Genomic DNA, 25015 nt, shown 5'->3' with positions numbered 1-25015 from the left:
GGCATTCTGCAGAGGAATATTATTTACAGATCTTGAAAAAGTGGAAAAGGCGGAATTCTGGCCCAAAGGTGTCCTTTTAAGGCGTTATCGATTTCGACGCTCAACAGGGGCACGCTTTGATTTTTAATCTACTTTTGTGGAATGTCGAAGGTCTAAAATATCTCCTCAAATTGATACCTGACGACTCATTAACAAGACAAGATACACTAATTTTTACGGAAACCTTCTTAACAGACGACATGGGGCTTCAAGGATTCTATGCATCTCATGCACTTGCAAAGCAAAGAGAATTAGGCAAACTGTCAGGTGGTGTCCCCTGCTATTACAAACCACGTTTTGAAAAAATTCAAAAAGTATTCAATGATAAAAATATTATAATAATACGTTCGGATCTGATTACAATAGCAGGCCTATACCTGCCACCCGATACTCCCATAGAAGACGTTATAGAAACTATAATGGAAATAACAACAAAAATTGATACATCAAGAAATATAATAATAGCTGGTGATTTCAACTGCAGAATAGATATTCAGAATCAGAGAAAAGAGATTCTTTTGCAGACAATGGATGAATAAGGTTTCAAGGTAATCAATAAGCCAGAAGATAAAACCTATTTCGCATCAAACGGATGCAGTACAATAGACCTTATATTTTACAGAGGTCAACGGATGAAAATCTTAGATTACAACTTAAGCACTCTCAAATCAATTATTCCGTTCAGAAAACATTGTCCAGTATTAACAAAAGTGGAAATCTTATCTTCTGCGAAAGAAACTACCCAGCCACAGCACTCTGGCACAAGAAAACTATATGAAACGAAGCTTGATGCAGCCTTGGATCAAGTGACTACTATCGAACATCACTTGAGAAATAATGAACTAGACGCAGCAGCTAAGACACTGGAAAATATCATTCTAGATGCAGTTATTCCATATAAAGAGAGGAAATCAAAAATATGGTTTGATTCAAAATGCTTTCAAGAAAGACAACAAACTTTACATTTCTTAAGGATTGTAAGAGAAACTAATCGACAAGAAAATCTCTTAAAATATTCTTTGGCTAGGAGGAAATATAACGACCTCATACAAAAGAAAAAGTTAAACCATATAGAAACTAAAGCTAGAGAACTTGCTGAGCAAGCAAAAAGAGATCCATTTATAGCACTGAGAAAAAGAAAATCACAACATGTTTATAACATAGACATGCAGACTTGGGAATCCCACTTCTCCAAAATTCTAAACATTTTTGGTGTCCATTTGGCCTTCAATTTTGATTCTAATGATAGTGAAAACAGTAATTCACAAGTTTTTACCAGTGCTGAAGTGGAAAAAGTTATTAAATCAGTCAAAAGCAAAAAATCTGCAGGTCCTGACCACATATTTAATGAACATATAAAACAAACGGTAGATCTATTCTTGGACATTTGGACAAAATTATTAAATAAATGCGTTGAAGTTGAAAACATTCCCAATAGTGGGAGTAAATCGACAATCAAAGTATTATATAAAGGCAAAGGTGATTCAGAAGATCCGAATTCATACAGAGGTGTTGCACTGGAAAATAATATATTAAAAATACTTACCAAGTTAAATAACTGAAGAACTAGACAACAATTTGCCAGAGGAGCAATTTGGTTTCCGTAAAGGGAGAAGCACAACACACGCAATAAAAAACCTGATTGATGATATAGAAAAATCTTTGAGACATCCAAAAGGGAAGCTCTACTGTGTATTTATTGATTATACAAAAGCTTTTGATCTACTAGACAGACATCTACTATTTCAGAAAGTCGAAAAAATTCTTGGGAAAGTACACCCACTACTGTAGTTAAATTATTAAGAAATAATCTAGCAGTCAACTATGTAATTATTAATGGCTCCACATCAAGTTTGTCTGAGATTATTCAAACAAATGGAGTCTTACAGGGAGATCCCATCAGTCCACTGATGTTTAACATCGCAACCTCTGACATTGTCAAATCAATTAAGGACATATCAAACTTATCACTGTATATGTATGCAGATGACATGGTCCTGGCCTGGCCTCAAACAACAAAAGGATTGGAGAGCATAGCTGCCTGGGCAGATGATAATAAATTCAAAATCAACGATAAGAAAACAGTACAAATGATCTTCAGAAAGGGGGGGAATTTAGCAGCAAATGATAAAATATTTCATAAGAATAATCCATTAGAAATAGTCAACACATTTAAATACTTAGGCATTACTCTTCAAATAACAATCAAATCCTTCAGAATCCATGTAAAAGATAGATCAGCAACAGCAATAAAAGGTATTCATGATATATAAAACTTACAACACCTCTCACTAGAAACTGCCATGAAGCTTTTTTATGCCAAAATTGTACCTAGCCTAACATATGGCATCGAAATCATGTGGCCCAAATTATCCCTACATGATCTTGCTACAGTGGAAAAAGTGAAAGCTTGGTTTTTGAAAGCTGTTTTACGCCTATCAAAATATACCCTTTCAAGACTCTCATACGAACTTACTAGAGAAACATTCTTCATAGAAGATTTAAGGATAAGTCATGGTTTGCCTTCTACCGTGAACTATGAAAAATGAATTAAAGACAGACAACGAAAAAGATCTGAAATATGGAGTGAGTTTTATTCCACTGATGCAATGACTACCAATGATTGGAAGCAAGCTAACTTTAACCTCAGACATATTATAACAAGGTTTGCTACTCATGGGTTCCACTACAAGATATGTGCGAACAAATGATTTCATGAACCCGGACAAACGTGTGTGTGAAAAATGTAACCTCCAATGCGACAGGTATCATACTTTGTACTATATACTTAGAACAGTATCTTTGACAAAATTCTGTTCTTCCATGTACATTTTTGCACATCGTGTGCATTTTCTATTAATAAATAAATTAAAATTAACCAATCATTTACTTAGTCTTTATTTCTAATGAGCTATTGACCACATTATTTATGTATTTGTTACGAAAACATGTTCTCCTCTTTAATTTTTAATTTTCTTTACAGAACAGCAGTCGACAGGTATTACTAATCGACTCCGACATTGCCTTCAAATGTCGATGAGAGAGCTCACAAGTGCACATAGCGAGAACACAATACCGAAGGTTGCATTTTGTGGCAATTGCTTGAGTTTTCTTATTTAAACAGCATCTTTTAGAGAACACTGACAGCACAGATTGAAGCAGGATTCCAGAAAAAACTGAAGACTGCTGCAGCTTTTGTTGACCTTACATCAGCCTATGACATGGTCTGGAAAAAGGGACTGTTGCTCTAGTTTGTTCAAGTTATCCCTTGTCAGAAGCTAGCATGCTTACTAGTCAACATGTTATCCAACCATTGACTTGCTGTATTTCTGAACGGTGAAAGAAGCAGGTGGAGAGCTCTAAATAATGGTTTACCCTAAGGGTCAGTATTATCTCCCATTCTATTCAATCTTTACATCCATGACCTGCCAAGAACAACTTCAAAGAAGATACAGTTTGCAGACGATCTAGCTTCAATTACTCAGAGTACGGATTTGGCACACTGTGAGGATGTTCTTACAGAGGACCTAGCTACCATGTGTGACTATTTTCACAAATGGAGACTCCAGCCAAATCCTAATAAAACAGAAGTAACAACATTCCACTTGCATAACATGGAAGCTGATCTGAAGCTACGTGTGGTTTTTAATAGAAGAGAATTCTCCCACAACTTCTTCCCAAAATATCTGGGCGTCGCACTGGATCAATCCTTGTCGTTCAAACAGCATTGCTTTAATTTGTCAAAGAAGCTGAGTACAAGTGTAAATCTGCTGCATAAACTAGCGGGCAGCAACTGGGGTGCAGATGCAAACACTCTTTGCACTGCTCCACTTTCTCTAGCATACTCGGCTGGTGAGTACTGCGCTCCTGTGTGGGAAAACAGCGTGCATTTGAGCAAGATTGACGTACAGCTCAACGAAACCATGAGAGTTGTTACTGGTACAGTGAAGTCCACTCTTACTCGATGGCTGCCTGTTTTAGCAAACATTGTTCTCCAAATCTGAGGAGAAAAGCAGCGAAAGTACAGTTGCTCAAGAAGACCTTTGCATACAGGAACTCACTCATGTTCAGTGCCTTACGAGATCCACCTGTGATGAGGTTAAAGTCCCGGAATCTACTCTGGACTGATCTACACTCCTATGAAAAATTCAGTGTAACAGCAGAATGGAGACAGCGATGGGAACAATGTCCACCCACCAACGCCTTTCTGATTAAAGACCCAACGAAGAAAGTGCCAGGTTTCGATCTTCCTTGACATGATTGGTCAAAACTCAACCGTTTCAGAACAGGCCACAGCAGGTGCCGATATATGATGAAAAAGTGGGGATATTGTGAAAGTGCTGCAGGTGAGTGTAGTGCTAAGAAGCAGACATTGCTTCATGTTGTTGAGAGGTGTCCATTGTCAGCATTTAAGGATGGTTTACGGGCTCTGCATGAATTGATACCAAGTGCAGTGTACCGGTTGTCGAAGATGGACATTCTAGTTTAATTACTTCTATATTTTAATTTATGTGTTTCTTGTATATTTTTACACATTATGCTTGTAAATGTCATACAATAATAATAATAATAATAATAATAATAATAATAATAATGATAATACTTAACTGCGTATGTACCATGAAAACATATATCAAGCACCAGTAGAAAAGTGGTAACTTTCTCACTATAAATTTACATGGGAATAGCCTTACTGAAATTTAACCAGGTGCAAGAAAATATAATCTAACCTCTGAAATCAGTGATGCGCTCTGCCATCTCTTGAGGTGTATTGCATTTTTACTTAATTTCAGTGTAGAGTATTTAAAATTAAGCAATCGTTGACTTAGCTTATATTTCTAACGAGTTAACAACTGCTATCGACCACGTTATTTATGTATTTACTATGAAAACATGTTCTCTTTCATTTCTGATTTTCTTTACAGAACAGCAGTTGACAGGTATTACTAATCGACTCCAACATCACCTTCGAATGTCGACGAGAGAGCTCGCAAGTGCACATAGCGAGAAAACTATACCGAACCAAAGATGAACAATCGCATTTTGTGACAAACATTTCAATTTTCTTATTCAAACAGCGTCACCTAACCTAACTTTACTATACTATATGTATCATGAAAACATATTTCAAGTGGCAGTAGAGAAATTATAACTGAGGCCCAGTTTCTTCAGCAAATATTAAGTGTTAACACTGCTGTTTAGTAGACTAAACACACAATTTAACAAAGTGACCATCACATCAAGAATTTTTAATACTAACAAATTGCTGATACTTCTGTTAAATTAACATGACACCAGCCCTGTGTTAAAGCTCTTAGCAGCTCTTAAAATTTGAAAATGGCAGGATGTAGAAGACATATGTTTGAACTTTTAATGCTGTATGAAGACTGAGGAAGGCAAAGGACAACCTATACTGTAAGAAAAGATTATATTTGATTTTCAGAAGAAAGTTTTCCAAAAGATACCAATTTTGCTAAGCCATGATGAATAAGGTACTACGAGAAATTGAAAATAGTTTAGAGTTTCTCACAGATGAAAACTTAGAAATGTCTCCAGCACGGCAGTTACTTATAGTTCTTAGATGTTGTGCCTCAGACTCCTTCCGGGTGATTGTAGACGACTATGTTCATATGTCCAAGGCAAGAGTGTGTAGAATTGTGCTGAGAATTTCTGCTGCCATTACAGCAGTGGCAATGCATTACATTGTTTTCTCTGCAATAAAAGAATATGCAGAAATAATTCAAGACTTATATCAATTACCACATTTTTCCAGCATTGTAGGACCCCTAGATTGCACTTATATAAGAATATATTGAATATTGTGATATAGCTGTCTCTTCGTTTATTTTTCAAGCACACTCCCATACTTCCATATGCAATCTGTAACAACGTTTTTCCTAGTTTTCATTTTAATAACGCTTATGTTGCCTTTTACTATTCATATTTAAGTCTTTGCAAACTCCGTTAACCATAACCTATAATAACCTTGACCAAGTGTGACAAAATACTGGTACTCAAAAATACCACTCTGACCACTTTATATAAAGAAACAGAGACTCCTCTATCAAACTTGTTCAGAAATCTCATGGGAACATATTAATTTGTTTCTTAACAAAATATTCTGAAGTGTTAAATTAATAACAATTGTTCATTAATATTTGCTGAGTAAAATTTAACAGAGATTTGAAGAAACCAGGTATGAATTATTTTCACAGTGCTGTAGGTTTAAGTTTTATTCAGTCAGGTGGCACTACATTGTAGATGTGTACTAATATTGTCTGCCACAGGTGAATGAACATAGTTGGAGTTGTGAATAAGTAGTGTAGGTCACATATTGTCAACAATTAACATGGCACTTGTAATAATAATATTAGCAGTGAAATGTTCTCAACACAAGTCTTCTCTTTTCCTGTTATAATTTTATTCTAGCATTACAGTATTCTCTAAATAACTTAAAGGGTTGACCCTGCTGGACAGCTGTTGTCGGCTGGGGTAGAACATGTTTGAAATATCCTTTGCCATAAAAAGAAAATGAGCTATCTGCAGGTTTCTCTCATTGAATTAGAGATTGGGAGTTTAAACTGGTATACATAGTATTTTAAATAAATTTTTATCGATAGTAAATCACTCTTCCTCTGAGAAGTTATTTTAGTTTTAAGGACCCTGACAATCCACAACATTATTAGCAGAAACACTCACAAAACTAAAATAAATGCTTTACACAGTAATGAAATAATTTCCATAGAATTGTGATGGATTTAGGCTTTTAATGAAAAATATGTATGTATATCATGTGTCCATTTTGTGAAACTATATCTTTTTTTTTTCTTTTTTTTTTTTTTTTTTTTTTTTTTTTTTTTTTTTTTTTTTTTTTTTTTCAGTAATCTGTGCAGATGGTAGCTACTACAAATTTCTATTCAACAATAAAGGTGAATGTTCCCGAGATGTTTATGCGCAGTTCCTTGAAATGACTGATGATAAAATGTAGCAGCTGCAAGAAGTGCAGTCTCCAACTCCTTCCCCTTGGAGTGTCTTTTGGTCTCATTTGCAGTAAACTGAGGAGTTGGTGAGTTCATATCCTAGTTTATTATGTTCTGAGTCATGTAATGAGCAACCTCAAAGTACAGTGAAGATCAGGAATTTCTTGACCTTTTGAATCTCACTTGCTGATTTAAACCAGTCAGATGCTTGCCAAATGTAGCCAGTTCTAACTATTGCTACTCGGAAGAAGTGGTTTATTTGCATGTTAATTTGTTTTGATTTTCTTCAGTTTTCAGTGATAAAATACCATATATACAGTATATTTGCAGAACATTTTAAATTGCATTCTAATTCATAGCATACTGAGCAAGTGACTGAGCAGTTTGGGTCAGACAGCTATCAGCTTTCATTCGGGAGATAAGTGATTTTGAACCCCTCTGTCGGCAGGCCTGAAGATGGTTTTCCGTGGACCAGGCAAATGCTGGGGCTGTTTCTTAATTAAGGCCACGGTCGCTTCCTGCCCAGTTCTATAACTTTCCCATGCCAGTGTCGCCATAAGACCTTTCTGTGTTGGTGCGACGTAAAACAAATTTTAATTCATAGCATATGTTTTGTTGTATGGCCATGATGAGAATCAAGTATTTAGGAGGTCATACGTAATTCTCGCCAGTTCATGGGATTAAAGCATCCTATATATGATTTTCAATGGTTGCTTTTGTGATGATGTAAACCCATTGATGTCTGCTTACATGCTTTCTTAGCTTCTGCATAGTAAATCTTTGAGTTTTTAAATTCAGTATTTCAAAATCATGGTGATGAAATTGAAGTTTGCCATCTGTCTGAGGCCCTTAATGAGTGGAAAATACTGACAGCTAACTCTGGCACGCCAGTTCAACCTGATGCCCAAATGTTATGGGATAGAATTAACACAAAGCGTGTTTTCGAGAACCTCCTCGATTCTGTTACTACCTTGTCGGATAAGGCTCGATATGTAGCTCTTCAAGAAATAGAAACAGGCTCCTGGTTGAATGGTCATCTTTCTCCGAACATTGGAATAACTCCTTTATGATTGCTGTAGCACTACATTGACACTGTAAAATTTACTACCCGTATAATTGTTTCTGTGGAGCAGTATCTGACGAATAATAGGTTGGATACAGAACTTCTTTATTCCACAGAACCGACATTGCAGTTGTGCATGCAACTAGCACACTGAAATGGTATGGAGACATGATATGAATGGGAGAAGACTGGATTCCAGAGAAAGGATTTTCAGGAAAGGGAATGCAAGGATGGCTTCGAAAGAGGTGAATAGAAACAGTGGAAAACAGTGTAAAGAAGAGAGGAGGAAAGATGGAGGAAATAGGGTAGGCAAGAAAAGAGTGGTGAAGACGAAGGCAACAATGGAGGTCCTAGATTCATAACCCGACCTAGAAGAGAACTGGAAACAGGAACTGAAGAAGAAAATGAACTTAAATCTCCTCCTCCACACCTCCTCCCATTATAGGGGTTGCTGCAGTGATGAGTCTCCTTAATTTCCATCTGCCCTTTGCATTCTTGTTCTGAAGTTCCTTCTCCTTTAAGTCATCTATAATTCTACCGTTCCATTTTGGCTTCTATCTTCTCTTGATCTCCTTCCTGTCACCTATTTATCCTATGCTCTCTTGATATTGTCCGTTTCTCCTTTCCTACAACATGGCCTTACCACATCAGTCTACTTTCTTTTATCTTCTGAGTGATTAATGGTCACACTTACTCTTCCTCAAAAGTCTTAATTTCAGTTCTTTCCAATATCTCCTGTTCTCTTTTTGTTTTTTCCCTTGTTTCTACTCTATACATTAGAACAGGTCTCATGAATTATATTTATATAATCTATCTTCATATATATTTTACTTTGTGTTCTAGAGACATTTTCCTGTCACTTTCCTGTTAGTTTAATAAATTAAATACTGTATGTGATTATCTGTTCTGGTATCTGTTCCATTAATGTTAATTTGTTTGGTTTCTTTTCAGTTAATACAAATTCCAGATGGGAGTTATCACCATTAACTTATGTGATTTTTCTTTTTGTATTGTAAGTTTTACAATTTGGAAAGGAATGCTTTTATTGAGATAGAATAATATGAATATGTTTTTGGAAGAAAAAAGTTGATGAACTACAGATTGGAATCTTTCCTCATATTGAGTGTTCAGAGATAATGAAGTTACTCCAAGTGATAAGAAAACTCTTGGTTCTAGTCAGTTTTAAGATGGTCTGTAATATCATGAGCCTTCAGTACATAGTGTTCTCTTCATAAGTTAAGTGATGCATTGCCTTGTTTATACGACCGAGTTATCACCTACTACAAACTTCATCACAGTCAACAGTCTCCTTAGTCTTCCCTCAGTGTTATTCTTCTCAGGAAAATTCGGGAAAGTTGGTTTGTTGTCATCATAAGTATCATTTTCATAAGTCTTTTTACTAGTGAATAGATTAAAATGAAAATGGGAAGAGCGTTGGATGATAAAAAGAGAATATTCTTGAATAAAGGTAAAAAGAGAGGCTAATGCCACTTTTCTTCCATGATTGTTTAAGACAAAATATTTATCTGATTTTAATTTAAGGAGCTTCATAGTGGAATATATATTTATTCCACTCCATTAATTAGGATGTTTTATCATCTTTATGCTCATTCCTTTTCCATTTTCTCAATGTTTTTTGTAAGTGAGCTTTTTGTTATAGTACACAATATGTTGAATTGTTTATAAATTCGCATTGGGTTATTCCAAAGTAATTACTGTTTGAAGACATATTTTATGATCTTTGTTGTGTGCTGCTGGCAGCATTAGTGTATGATGAGTAGAATATAGAGTGAAATCTCCAGTCAGGATGTTCAGGAATTTGTCACTTTGGCTTTTTGGCTAATTTCCACTTTGGAACTGTACAATTTAATACTTATTTATTACTTATAAGTAGTAAATTTGTGATCAATGGAGGTCTTTATTAGGTCTGACTAGTGAAAAGTAATGAAATCATATTTACTTCAGTTTCTTTTAATTGTGTGTGGCATGATTACTTGAATGTGAATACAGTTCCATTTTGCAACATTTCATACATGACTGGAGCTTTTAGGAATTGGTGTTAGATATTGATCTTAAAACTACAATGCATAATTTCATGATAATACCTAACACGGAAAATATGTTTTATCGTTTTATTTCTCTCTTTGTGAAAATACAGATATACCACAACAGTAAATAAAAATTGAAATAAGTTTTCTAGAAATTGTTTTCCTTTGTGGTGAAAATTATGTTATGTAGTAAGTACTAATTGAATTATTCCATATTTAACTGAGGATTTTGTTATAAGGAGCTGGCATGTTTGCTAGAGTGGGATGAGGCAGGAGCAGGGAAACAAGCTGTCTCTTTCACAGTCTCATTGTTGTTGCCCTAGAAACCACCCTACTACTATACCTGAAACTGTGGTGTGCCAAAGACCTCATGGCCACAATCACTGCAATGTTTGCTTGACTGTCTTAAGAGTTAATGAGTTCGTATTTGCACCCTTGTTGTTCTATTTTGTTACCAAGTTTGATTTGTTCTGTGTTTCTTCTCGTGATTGATAATTTCATGAAATATATTGTTTGTCGGATCTTGAAGGCACTTTAGTTTTGCTTCTTAAAAAAAAAAAATCATGTTTCACGATCATAATACATTTATCACTATGTATAAATAGATGCGCCAATTAGTTCCCTAAGAAACCCTATTCTTATCACAAAATATGCAACACTGCCATAGATTTTAGTTCTTTATTAGTGAAAGTAAATAAAGTCTATGTTCAGTTAAGTTTCCCAACAGAAACACTGTTGTTAGCTAACACAGTAAGATATTTTACAACAGTGATGATGTCAGTTTACTTAACTTCAGTGCTAACATTAGCTATCATGTGCTTTGGATGTCTTGAGACTATGTTTTCAGGAAGAGAGATATCACTAGGCTGTTGCTAGACAGGCAGACGCCACATGCCTGGTGGGCACATTCCTTAGCATGGCAAACATATCAACTATGGACTGTAACTTTTTCCTAACAAACGTGTTTTTGAGAGCATATTCGTCTGGTAATACAGATGAGTTATAAGGAAGTAAATGATTGTAATCTAGTCCAGAAAGGGAAGTTTTCTTTGATCACTAGTTTCTTGTCCCTGTTTAGAAGAAATTACACACTAACGTAAATAAATAAATGATTACTGGATTAAAGCCACTATGTTTATTTAATGAAGCCGACCTTTCAGCCAAATTGCATTGGCCTTCATCGGGGCAAGTTAAATTCTGCTTCCGACAGTGAGCAAAGAAATTTTGGCTTCTCTTACAGTCGAGCATAGAAGTCTTTTACAGGCGCGATGACCTTCGCCTGATCAAAGAGGATTTCATGGTCTGTAAAAGACTTGTATGCTCGACTGGTAAGAGAAGCCATAGAGATAGAGCTGCGCCCAAATAACATCAACAGGGAAGACGGCTTCAAGTTATCAAATACATGGAGACCTGTACTTCAGAAATACTTGCATAACACCACCATGGAACAGCGGGACGTGCTCACGTAACCGTCGACAAGAGGGTGGTGAATTACAGCACGAAGATCCTTGAGACCTATTAGTGGGGTACGCCGTGGATAATACGGCCATGACTTCCATGTTTCTTTGAGTTTCTTTGCTCACTGTCGGAAACAGAATTTAACTTGCCCTGATGAAGGCTAATGCGATTTGGCTGAAAGCTCGGCTTCATTAAATAAATATAGTAGTTTTAATCCAGTAATCATTTATTTATTTACGTTAATACTATGAGCCACGAAAACCTACGTTCATTAAATTACCCTTCACTTTGCTTAAGGATTACTAATTTACACGTGTAATATGTCTTTAATAGACTATAAGGGAAATCATAAATACATTAATTGAATTAAAATCCAAATTTCCACTCAGATCATTTCACCAGTAACTGCAATTGTTACTGTTTGTCTCATACTTCAGTAGTTATACTTGTTTTGTTTCCTTAAAAAAAAAAAAAAAAAAAAAAAAAAAATCAACCATCATAGGTCTCCTTTACTTCTATCACAGTGCAAGTTTTAGTGTCGGAGGTACAAGAAGTGTGGCACAATCTTCAAATTTTGATTCTATGAGCAATGGGTATTATTTCCCACACCATGAGAATAGCATTTTGAAGACCAGTGCAGTTTCAAGCATTTCCCAGTGCCAACTATTGATACTTGGTTCTTTTCTTTCATAGTGTTTTTCATGCAGTGCTGCTAGGTCTGCTTTCTTCAACACTTCCTTCTACTTATTCCGGTTGAAGGCATCACTAGGGGCAACTCCTTGCTGTGATTGCATATCTTCTCGGGTGCGATGAAGCCACTATTTCTCCATATGACTTTTTGGTCATACTGGAGAGCCATCTTTGCAACTGCAATCAAATGCTCATCACTCCTCATAAAATGTCCGTATCATCTGAGGCGAGTTTTCCCATCTTCTCTGTAATTGGTACCACTCCCATTTGTTATCAGGCGTCCGCATTCATGACTCGGTCTAGCTTCGTAATCCCAAGAGACCAATGCAACATTTATTTCTATTCCATGGAGGGTTTGCTTATGCTTCTTGGAAGCAGCCCAACATTCTGAGCTGTAAGTGCTACTGGTCTAGCCATTGATTTTGTAGATCTTACCCTTGAGATGGATAGGAATTTTTTTATCACGCAATACTCCTGTGACTTGGTGCCATTGAATAACCTGGGTTTAGGCATCTGGAAGTGTTTCACCATTCGAGATGATAAGGGATGCAGGATATTTAAAGCAGGTAGCTTTGGCATGATCTTGGCCATCAATCTGAGTGGTACCACCCGACTGTAGGCCTCCTTGTAAGTATTCTTTTTTTTTTTTCCCTATATGTTGCCTGATTTTCCTAATTCTGATGAGTGATCCATGAGAAGCACATCATCGACTTTATGAATTGTCCGTGGGTGAGGTGTCTGAATGTCAATAGTTGCCAGATCCATGCACAGGATGAGGAAAAGTGTGAATGCTGATTTCTAATAGATGCCAACCTTGATTGGAAAAACAGGCGAGATACCTGCTAGACAACATTCCACACTTTCAACGTTGTTGAGAAGCTGCATCCATTGAATGTAGGTTTCTGAATGTCATGAGATCGAAAGTCTTTCCATATAGGTTCACATGGTATCCTGTTCAATGCCTTCTCCAAGTCCAGGAATACCAGATGTATGAGCCTGTTGTTCTCTATGTTTTTTCTGTGATCAGGTGGAATGTATGGTAAGGTCCTTGACAAAGCCATTCTGGTTTGGGGAAATTTGGACATTGGTGTGTAGGCAGCAATCAAGAATACATTCAAAGGTTTTCATTGTATGGTAGAGCAGACATAATGGACGATACATGTTGGACCAGACCGCTGGGAGACAGCCATCTGAAATTATCTGGTTGAAAAACATTTCAGGTAATTAACTTCACAATGGTTTCATATTGATTGAGAGAATTATTTACAAAATTTTCTTAACAGAAAATGTGTCGATTTTTCCACCTATTCAATACCGTATATATTTCAATTTTATAACTTTACAAATTATTCTTTATCATTAATAAGAGTTAAGAGCTATAAACAATTCATGTTTCAACTCATTGAGGCTTCATCAGCTGCAAAAGAATAAAATAAAAGACGTACATTCACAGTTCTTCAAAACATAACCTTGTAAACATTTCTTGAGTCATTTGAAAGATTGATAACATGTTCTTGCTGCTAAAAGTTCATAGGTTTTTTTTTTTTTTTTTTTTTTTTTTTTTGTTTTGTCTTGGCAGTGATGATTAAGAAGAAAAATACTTGTAAACAATGAAAATCATGTGAGGATTTCAGCTCTACATCATCTGATATTCAGTTATTGTACACATTAAAATTAAAAGAAAACCACCATTACAATTTCATTGTTCTGCTTTTACTATGGATACATTCAGTTTGAACTCCTCTGTGTATGATTATCATATTCTTGTTTTATCCAGTCAGATATATTGTTCTATATAATTGGAGAGAGACAATGGCTTACATGTCCCACTGTTATGACAAACATGTTTTCTGGGCCAGATTAAATTTTCACATTAAGTACTTGAACTGCATGGGAAAGATTTAAATACACAAACTGTGTCATATGCTGATCATATTATAACTTTGTGTATGATATGATTTGTGATTAATCATACAATCATTTATTTAAACACCTTGTTCCACCTTGAAAAAGAGAAATGCATTTATTTCTGCTTCCCCCATTTGAAGGCTGCCAAAAAGACAAAGCTTACATTAAAAGTTGATTGACAGCTGCAAGGGTTGTATAAAATATGCCTATAAATGATTGGTATACCATATTATAGCCTACTTATTACTTAATAAAAATCGTATCAGTCAATAATTTTGAAGTTCATAAGGAACTCCTTATAGGACATAGATATAGCTAAGAGTATAAATCATTTCTTACTATTGTTAACGAGCCTTTCAGGGCTGTTAATCCAATGTCCTTAATGAAGTGGTTATCCAAATTAAATTTCTTACAAAAGTTGTGAAATGTGTGAGTAATGGTGCCTCTTGCTCCTATCATCAATCCTAAAACTTCTGTGGAGTCCAGATGATATTTCTCAGCATGATATGGAATTGTAGGTTCATATATATCACATTTCTCCTTTACTTGAGCCCGGTGGTATCGCTATCATGTCAGTCTGGCGGCTTGACCCAGCCCGAGACAATCCATGTACCTCCTCGTAGACTGTATAATGCTTTCCTCTTAGGGCTTCAGGAATCATAGATCTTGTACGAGGATGTTGTGAATTCCGTAGTGTGTCATTAAATGGTCAGGAACCCAAGACGTGACCAAGTGTTTCAATCTCACTGTGGAAACGTCGACAGTGTCTTGGGACCTGCCAGGTAATGCACAAACTGGAACTACATTTGCTGTCAATTTTATGACATTTCTCCAGTTGCTGCTAGTTAAACCTTCAGGTTTTCTTACCCACTGATTGGCTGGTGTGTATTCCTTTATAGTATAACACTCTTACCCTTTTGTGGTAAGGCACATCAGGCATTGAACTCTTTCTCACGGAGTTGTTGTCGTAGGAGTGAGACCTTGACTAATTCGTATTCAGTATTCAAGAGTAGGCCTAGTTTTTCAAAGCACTTCTCTGTTTCTGTACGGAGGTCTCCGGTATAGTTAATGTGTATATTGTTGGATCGATGGAAAACTTGGCATTGCATTTACGTGCTGTAGATAAGCCTCCGAACCGCACTTGAAAAGACTGAATCCTTTATACTTTTTATCGAAGTGTAACATGCTGTTTGGTGTATCTATTGGAAGTTGAAGAACTTTTTTCAAAGTGCTTTTGATAAGTTTGTCAGTATCAGTTAGGTAACTCGCCGGTATTCGATGTAAAGGTGTAGTGTGGAATTTTTAGATCTAAGATGGGCAAATGTAGGTTGATAGCACATTAAACTTCTGGTGTGGTTGCAGTAGTGGAGTTGATGGTAATGCATTTAGTTTACTCTTTAAGTTTTTCCATCATTAATTTAACATCAGTTGTGATAGTTTATTGTTAACAATTAATAGGTTGTATGATTTAAGTCCATACAGACCTAAGATAGTTGACCATTATGGTTAAAATAATTATGATTTGTGATGTTGGGATTCACATGTAAGGGACAGTACTTTTTGTTTACATGAATAGGTATGTCAAAATGCAATAACAGTATTATTTAATTAAGAAAAATACAGATTCATTTGTAATCTTACTTACATTTTAAAAATAGTGTGAACTGCAATGTTACTTTGAACTAATGTTGTGAAATCTATATCGACATTAAAGAAATATACTGTCATGCTGGTAACATACTGGAGGAAAATTATAAGATAACTTGTGAGGGATTTTCAAAATAAAAAAAGTATCCCTTAGGTTCATATTCCATTTAAACCTGTGGGTTCAGTGGCTTGCGATGATACATTTCAAAGCCGTAAAATAACAAGCTTTTGTGCTTGCTCAACAATTAATCTTATAAAATTGGGAGTATGGAATATGAACCTCATCTGTATAGACTTAATAGAACTCCTCATTATAAGTTGTTTTCGCTTGGCAAGAACAGATTCTTGACAGAATTGTAAATAATAGTGAAGTAAATTAGAATAATAGAGATGTATTGGATACAGCAGATGAAGGAAAAGGTTCTTCTGCAAAATAGAACACGTATATACATTATTTCCCTCTTGTCTACTGATGACAACAAAAATATAAATTTCATGGTGATCCATATTGACAATTGTTATACTTGATAGGATGAAAAGGGTCTACCTATTCAATACAAAGGCAAATGATAAATATGACTATATTTTCATATTAGTCAGTTATATTATCGTTATAACATTAATATTATAGTACTAGTTTCAACCAACTTGGGCCATCATCTGCTAAACGTATTTTGAAAATTGGCACAATAAAACATTGAAATACACAAAAACATCTAAAAGAGAAGAAAACGCATTAAAATAAGTCTGTAGTAAAAAACTTGAAAGATGACACCAATGGTCATCCGTCGCATAGTATTGGTTGGCAGAAATATGTTGGATAACAAGATACTATGTTGTAAAGTACAGTCTTAAACTTGCTTGAACCAGTACATCCGCATATCTGTATTTTGGTAAAATATGTGTTTATTTTCACCTAAAAGAGAAGCCTAATCTGGTAAAAGTAGAATCAAAACTGAAGAAGTTTCATAATTCAGTCATTAACTTCCCTTAATATTTTTCACTGGAAATAATTTGGATTTATTTACAGGAAGGGTGAAACCTGGAATCAGCACAAAATTAATTATCGGATTATATGAATTTAGCAATGTAATAAACAAGGACAAGGAACTTAATGAGACACTATTAATGTCTGCTGTAATAATGACTTACACCACTGTCATTCTCAAGGTGTCAGTTATGTATGAATTAAGTATTTCCAGTATTATTTCACAATACTTACTTCATTTGGTACACTGCCAATATCCAGTTTTGTCTTCTTTCCTTTTCGTATTGAATGTGAAAAACTTTACACTAGGATCGCTATAACGTTCTGAATTTTTTCAGTTTGCGACACAATAGTGTCATTTAGCACAACGAGGACATTCCATATTGTATCTATATGTAAATTACATGTTGTAATATACTATTATATGGACAAATAATAAATCTTTCCATCAGTCAACACCGCAGTTGTGCGTCAGTTAAACTAGCATGGCCTGCATGCTACCTCACCGTTTCACCAACTTTAGCACTAGTAGTCACTTGCACATTCCCCACTGGACTGGACTGGACTGGACTGAACTGAACTGAACTACTTCTCGCAAGTCTCGCATGTCTTATGTAGCTAGATGGCCCTTCAAGTGACTTTGGACACTAGAAATCCATGGAAGCCTCTGGTGAGAGAAGGGTGTCGGTTCAACAGTTCTCGTTATTTCTGGTAATCACTAGCAGCTATAGAGACACACTAGAGGCAGAGTGGCACATCCTGCAACAAGCTCTTCCTTCCTGAGTGAATGCATAGGCAGCAGCCAGTAGCCCAGCAGTGACATCAATTCATATCCAGTCCAGGCTCGGCTGCTCCATATCATGACTTCTGACAAAATGGTGGACATGGAGACCTTCTGCGTTGCATTGCTCCCTCCTCAGAATGAGTAGTCTTGACTTGCTCCATGATAAGGCATCAAACAATTTGACAGGATGGACATTGACTCTCCTTGGGAGATCTAGTGGTTCCGGTTGGCAATGTCCATGTTCCAGGTGACGATGATTTGTACCGGTAAGTCCTTGCATGGCGGCAAGTCTGGTGACTTCCCCTTGTTCACACCTCCATCTACTTCCAGGGCCTGAGTGCCTTCGTAGCCCACCGGCACGATGCACATGACTGGCTCGCATGTCTCAGGCTTGGCCTGGCTGAGAGTCCTCTTATTCCCAGGTGTGAACTCTTTATGTTCTTATCAGCATGCAGCTTCGTGCCAGGATGAACATCACGATCAGGTGGCATTATTGTTCATTGGTTGTCGGTTTGGACTTCATTAGCATGCAGTCTTCCAGCGGAGGTCCCTCAAGCCATGCCGTCGCCATCATCACCTCAAAACTCGGGGCTGTCGTCAGGGCCACTTGAGGTTCTGCTTGTCACCAGGCATCTTCCCTGGATGGATCTCAGCACCATGGAGCTTATTGCAGAAGCTGTGTGTGATCCCACAGTGGTCCATCCACAGTTACATCTGCAGCGTTTCATTGGCATGCTGAGTCTTCTCCTGCAGTTGGACACGGTAGGTGGCTTTTGATCGGTGGTATCCGCAGTGCCCATCGAATACTCCCACAGCCTCCTTGTAGGTTGAACTTGGCTGGAGGCTGCTTAGCACCCCTGTCATCTGTACATGTAGTCTGGCGATTGGGTATTCTGCTATCTCCTTTGTCATCAGCCCATTGTACATACAGACATTCTCGAACTGGATCCAGCAAGTTCCCCAGGAAGTGGTCCTACCGTAATGTGGGGTTTCCACCTTAACGACGCTGGAGCCACCACTCCTGCTGGTGGGCTCTAATTGGGTCTCCACGGCCATTGTCCTCTCGTGCAGGGCGCTGACTTCTGCTGTCAAGTCTTGAATTCCGGACTCCACAACCTCGGGTATTATCTCGGTCTTCTTCTCATCCTACATGACATCACTCTTCTCTTTCGTTTCAAGAGAGCGCAGTTCGTGTCCTAACTTCAACTGTCTGCTCTTCTATTCACTTAAACCTGCCTTCTGTTCCATCTTATGTTCCTCCTCACTCAATTCCATTTCACTACCGAGTCTCTCCTGACTAGATTTAAGTTCATATTTCAGTTCTCTAATAGGGTCTCTGTATTAGATTCAAATTCAATTATGAGCTTATTGAAAATAGCCTGAGAGTTTTCGGCATCCATTTTCTGTTCACTGCAGATTTCACCAATTATGAAATACGCAAGTTTCTCTATTTTGACACCGATTGGAATGTACCAAATTAACCCACTAGTTTATCCCACTTCTGATACCGGTGATGGTGGGGTAGTAGATAAATGCAGTGTTCTCCGTAAGACCTTTGTAATGGGCACTCCGCCCAGCCGTTTACACTGTCCGCCCCGCTATCATAACCTAGATATCTGCTATTTAGATAATATTTCAACTTGCTTTACGTCGCACCGACACAGATAGGTCTTATAGAGACGATGGGATAGGAAAGTGCTAGGAGTGGGAAGAAAGCGGCCTTGGCCTTAATTAAGGTACAGCCTGGTGTGAAAATGGGAAACCACGGGAACCATCTTCAGCGCTGCCGTCAGTGGGGTTCGAATCCACTATTTCCCGAATGCAAGCTCACAGCTGCGTGCTCCTAACTCTCTCAGTTTACGTAATATGAATACATATTTCAGTCATTGTAAACCTACAACCTATTTTCCAGTCATTGACCGGGCCAGAGATGGAATGGATGAAGCCCCATCTTGCGGCGAGGATAGGAATTGTGCCGGTTGCTGAAGCCTGTCTCACTCCTCTGGGGCAATGATTAATGACTGAGAGATGAAATGAAATGATAGTGGAGAGTGTTACTCGAATGAAAGATGACAAGGAAAACCGGAGTACCCGGAGAAAAACCTGTCCCTCCTCCGCTTTGTCCAGCACAAATCTCACATGGAGTTACCGGGATTTGAAACATGGAACTACGCGGTGAGGGGCTGGCACACTGCCGCCCGAGCCACGGAGGCTACACATATTTCAGTCATTGTGTTCCAAATTAAAATGTAAACACTGTAAAACTGTTTTATTTAAATGAAAAATCTTCATTATTGTAAGCATAATTGCGCGATTTATATCGGAGTTCAGCTTATCACGTAGTGTCATGCGCGAGCAGTGTCTGCATTAGTGTGGAATCGCATGCGAGCACTCGATTCCGCGGGACGTAACAAACCCGTCTGGCTCTCCACGGCAACCGAGTGGTTATGAACGAGCAGTAGGACCCTAGAAGTTCAAACTACTCTGTTACGTCTTCTTCGTGATAAAAACTAAAATAGAACATTTCTGCAGTTAATGTTTACCTGTTTAATATTATTGTTAATGGCCTGAGGGGAATAAGTTGAAATTTTATCATATTTATTTTTTACGTAGTATTCCCCGCCCGGCTACTCATTCCTGCCACCCAGCTAACGAAAATTTCTGGGGAGAACACTGAAATGTATACTTGAATGGTGACTTATGTTCTAAGATATATTAATAATCACTAGTTACACACTTTTAACCATACACAGGCTACTGGAGTGGGACATTGATGATGATGACTTACACACGCAGTACACCATTACACTAGTTAGCGCTCTCTCTCAGTTTTCAATGTTCAGTCACACTAATTCACACAGGCACTTACAATCTAAACAACTACACTACACACACTCTTAAACTGTCACTTAAGTCCCAGGGCAGTTCACGATAAGCTTCACCGTTCACTATATCAGTCGCACACTTACAGATAGAGCGCGCGTGCAACACAGTCACACAAATGTGTGTGTGGTACAGAGATCACGGAGGTAACAGAGATCTTCTGTTATCCCTTGTCGCTCTTCCACACTGCAATCCCTTGTTGTCCACTTGCAGCGCTCCATCGACAGTGTAGCATAGCTGACCCACTATTCAGCAGTACACACCTTACAGCACTGTCTCACTGACTGCATTCTTCACTCAGTATCGCTGTCTGGTTGAGTACACCACCACTGACCTGAACTCCCGTTCATCTGTGGCCTTTTATATGGAGACTGACCCTTCGAGATCCTTCAGACGAGGAAAGGCCACTGGAAGTGTCTGGAGATGGAAACATCTGAGTTCAAAATTCTTGTCGCATCCGCACCGCTGCGGGGATATGGTTTGGCACAGGTAATGTGACTAGCACATCTCATCTCTGAAGGGTTGTCTGTAGTGGTGCGGGGGTGGGAAACACAACTCAGCAATTCGCCCGCCATTGGAGCCAGGCTGACTTGCTCTACCCAGGCGTTATTACAAAATGGAATCACATAGGCTTTCCGTGCCATAATATTGTTAAAGCTAAGGATGGGACTGAGACAAGTCAATAAAAGTGATTGACTTGATCTAGCACATACCAGGAGACATTCTGCATTCTGTATCTCACCAGAGATCAATATCAGAAGAATGCCAGAGTATCCTTTACATATTGTGAAATAAGCAGTCACTAAATGAGGAGGGTACCTGTATACCTGCACACATAGGGAGATTATGCATCCATTATGGAATACATTATAAAACAATCATTTTTTTTTTTTTTTAATTGATGAATATGAGAGTTGATAATCCTCAAGGATTTATGATGTATTGATTAGTGTGCTTTATTTTTTTCCATTGACTAAGCATTGGGTAATGGAAATAGATCAAAGCTACCTCATAAAAGCCCTTGGAGGAGTAGAAGGTAAAGGCTTTCACTGTTGGTAACCTCATCACTAAGCGGGATGGAGTGGTTATCACCAGGAATTAACCTGGTACTCAGTTTGGCATAGGCTGGGTGAACCTCAGGTGCCCCTCCAGATGTGAAAATCTTGTTTCTAAATTTTTCAACTTTCTGATTGGGAATCAACCCATGTCCTCAGTGAACTGGCCATGTCTTTCCTGGCACCCGTAGGTAAGACCAAAGACTTAACGGACATCATCCTTCTGCTCTGTCTCTTTCTCTTCCTCCTCCTCTCCTTTTTAAAAAATATGTTTTAATCTTCATATCATATTGGTTACATTCTTTCCTTACCTCTTCCATCTCCCATATGCCTTCATTGCTCTCTATTACCGGGGTCGAGTCATAAGTCATAGCAACTATTTTTTGTCTCGCGAACAGGAGACAACGTGGAAAATCTAAGATATGCATTTGGAAATATAGGGCATGTACTTGTGCATAGTGCCTGAAGACAAATTCTGACTTCAGGAGATTCTCGTAGGCAAGTGACAGAACACAGGCCATTGGTAAACATTGTTTTATTATGGTATAGACAGCAAATACACAAGACTACGTACAAAGGACAGGTCTCCACTGGTTACAGGCCTTCGAAATAATCACCCAAGGTTTCCACTGTGCGTTGCTAGCGGTGGGGTAGGCACTGAATACCATTCGCTGCATGTGTATCGCTAACGTGTGACACCTCTCTCCAAAATGTTGTTACAATGTCCTCTTTGTTAGCAAACCGTTGTCCACGTAATGGCTTCTTGACTTTGGGAATTAGATCATAGTCACACACTTAATGCTTCCCGCAGCTCTTCATGACATTGGTGTTCATTTCTGCCGCGGAGAACTGCTATTTTAATATACGATTGTTGCTCCTGCTTGTTGAATTCCATTTTATGATGCTCTCACTCACACACTGAACTTGGGGGCATGCTTAGACCCACACTGTTGTTTACATACACAATCTAGTGTCATCATACGCAAGTACATTCTGTATGTTTCCAAATCCATATCTTAGATTTTCCATGTTGTCTCCTGTTCGCGAGGAAAAAAAAAAATACTTGCCATGACTTATGACTCGACCTCCATATTACTAGTTGATCATTGGCATATTTTCTCCATTTTCTCTCTTCCCTCTACTCTCTCTCTCTCTCTCTCTCTCTCTCTCTCTCTCTCTCTCTCTCTTATAAATTCCAAATGCAGTTGTTGAGTACAGTACTAATCATTTAGAAATATATCTATAAAGTTCATTTTAATCATTCCTAGCATTAAATCTCACCATTTTTGAGACAATGTTTCCCAGTGATTACAGAAGAAATTTTCTGGGCTTGTAGACTGTGGACCAAATAGGTTCCTAGTTGGATTGAAAGTCTAATTTGTATGTTGGTATTTCTGGGCGTTTGCCTCTCTGATGCATTTGTAGCACAGTCAGCTGGAAATCAGTGGATTTTAGTGCTAAATACCAAAACATATGAAGCTTCATTTGTTTGTAGATGATGGAGAGATTTTAACCTCCTCAAAATTGATGCTTGTTGTTTAAAGGGGCCTAACATCTTAGGTCAACGGCCCAATCTCCTCAAAATTACAATTTATGGAAGTTGTTAGGGTGTTCAACTGTTCATCTTTCTTTAAACCACTGACATCCTATATATTTAGTGGGATACAAATTCACAATCTTTTAATATCATCTTAGCAGCATTAAAAATAGCAATAGCTCAAAACTTGGTGCCTTTGTGAGTGAAACTTAGAACTCTTGAGTCTTCATAATGCTAGATATCAGTATGTTCCAGTAAATTAGCAATTACCAGTTTGTCTCCCTTTCCTCATGCACCACCGTAACATCAGAAATAAATATCAACATTTTTTGTTGTACATTTATTCATGATGGGTATAGCCAGTACGTGGGCTAATTATCAGTAGATGGGTGTGACTGTTCGGTAGCATTGCCACTAGATTCTCACCAAGGAAGCTTCAGTTTCAGTCTTGATCAAGGCATACTTAATCTTTGAAATGCAAAGTTATGTTCATGTTAGTCAAATTCCACATATAGCTGGAGATGTCATTATTTATAAAATAAGGATTAAAAGAAATGAAACTAAATATTTGCTAGTCTGCTGGCATATCGAGGGACAAAAATACTGCATCCAAAATGTTAAAGTAAATTTGAAACCTTTATGTGTAAGGTATTTTGCAAATGACATTTATGCTCTTTATGTTATATTGTACCCACTTAATACCTTAACATTTGTTACTACTACTACTAAGCATGTGGGTGTGCAGTTTTGGTCACGTAGCTATCAGTTTGCATGTGGGAGATAGTGGGTTCAAAGCCCACTGTCGGCAGCCCTGAAGATGGCTTTTCATGGTTTCCCATTTTCATACTAGCCAAATGCTGGGACTGTACCTTAATTAAGGCCACGGCCGCTTCTTCCAACTCATAGCAGTTTCCTATCCCATCATCGCGATCTGTGTCGGTGCTACATAAAGCAAATTGCTTAAAAAAAAAAAAAAAAAGTAATTACTGCAGATCTACAGGCAGTAAACTATCATCTTCAGATTTTCAGAGTGCTGATCTTTGATGGCCTTATCATGTTACTTTTCTCAACAGCAGTACTTATCAGCAGAATGAGTAGAAGAACTGGTGTCATCGCTCTTCAAGTTTAATCATGCCACCATTGCCCAGCACTGGTGTAGGCTACAGCGACTAATCATACTACACCCCACCTTAGCTGTTCTTGTATTTAACCAAAACACGATGGCCAGCTCCATGCCTAAATGGTTAGCATACTGTCCTTTGGTCCAAGGAGGTCCTGGGTTCGATACGTGGCTGGGTTGAGGATTTTAACTTTCATCAGTTAATTCTTCTGGAGGGGGGTGTTTATGCAATATTCAGCATTAGAATTCATTTTAGCTTGGGTCCATCCACGCAGATGTACTGGTCGCCTATAAGGCATTAACTCGAAAGACTTGCACCAGCCTTCCTGGAGGCCACATGGTTCAAACACAATGCTTACATACCGAGTTTACAAAATTTCTGATCAGGCAGGCACAATCAACATTTCCCATCATGCAAATTTTCACTGAAAACCTTTGAAAAAGGAACTTTCAGAACTTTTCGGAACAGAATAGAATAAGATATTCTGCTTCAAAATACCTTTACGTTCCTTTGAACTATATATTTTGAGAATAGATTCTGTTTTTACTAAGTCAGGCATGGCACTGTTTAATCAGCTGAATTTGGTGTTGCAACAGGTTGACCTTTTGTATATATTTTATGTAAGCCAGGAGAACAAATTTGTTCTTGCGATTGTGAGGTAGCAGGGTGACGAGTGGTTAACCTCCTTATTTCTATACACTGACGTGATACTTATCTGCCTATGGGATGTCTCTATCAGTGAGAAGTACACTCTTTGCCCACAAGCAAGGTGGTTGTACATCTTTATCCAGTCTGTCCACAACAAGGTCCCCCT

General features: G+C 37.8%; 1 protein-coding gene across 1 annotated transcript in view; it reads left to right on the top strand.

Annotated features, from left to right (window-relative positions):
• LOC136875580 (WD repeat domain phosphoinositide-interacting protein 3) overlaps nt 1-10658 on the top strand; it is a 98256-nt gene extending 87598 nt beyond the window's left edge. The window contains exons 8-9 of the mRNA XM_068228080.1: nt 6921-7105; nt 9034-10658. Of these exons, the coding sequence (XP_068084181.1) occupies nt 6921-7027 (107 nt within the window). The 3' untranslated portion in view covers nt 7028-7105; nt 9034-10658. The remainder of the gene's footprint in view (nt 1-6920; nt 7106-9033) is intronic.
• Nucleotides 10659-25015: the final 14357 nt, after the last annotated feature.

This window comes from Anabrus simplex, chromosome 6 (assembly GCF_040414725.1).
Source record: "Anabrus simplex isolate iqAnaSimp1 chromosome 6, ASM4041472v1, whole genome shotgun sequence".
Taxonomy (NCBI): domain Eukaryota; kingdom Metazoa; phylum Arthropoda; class Insecta; order Orthoptera; family Tettigoniidae; genus Anabrus; species Anabrus simplex.
This window is presented reverse-complemented; position numbering and strand designations above follow the sequence as displayed.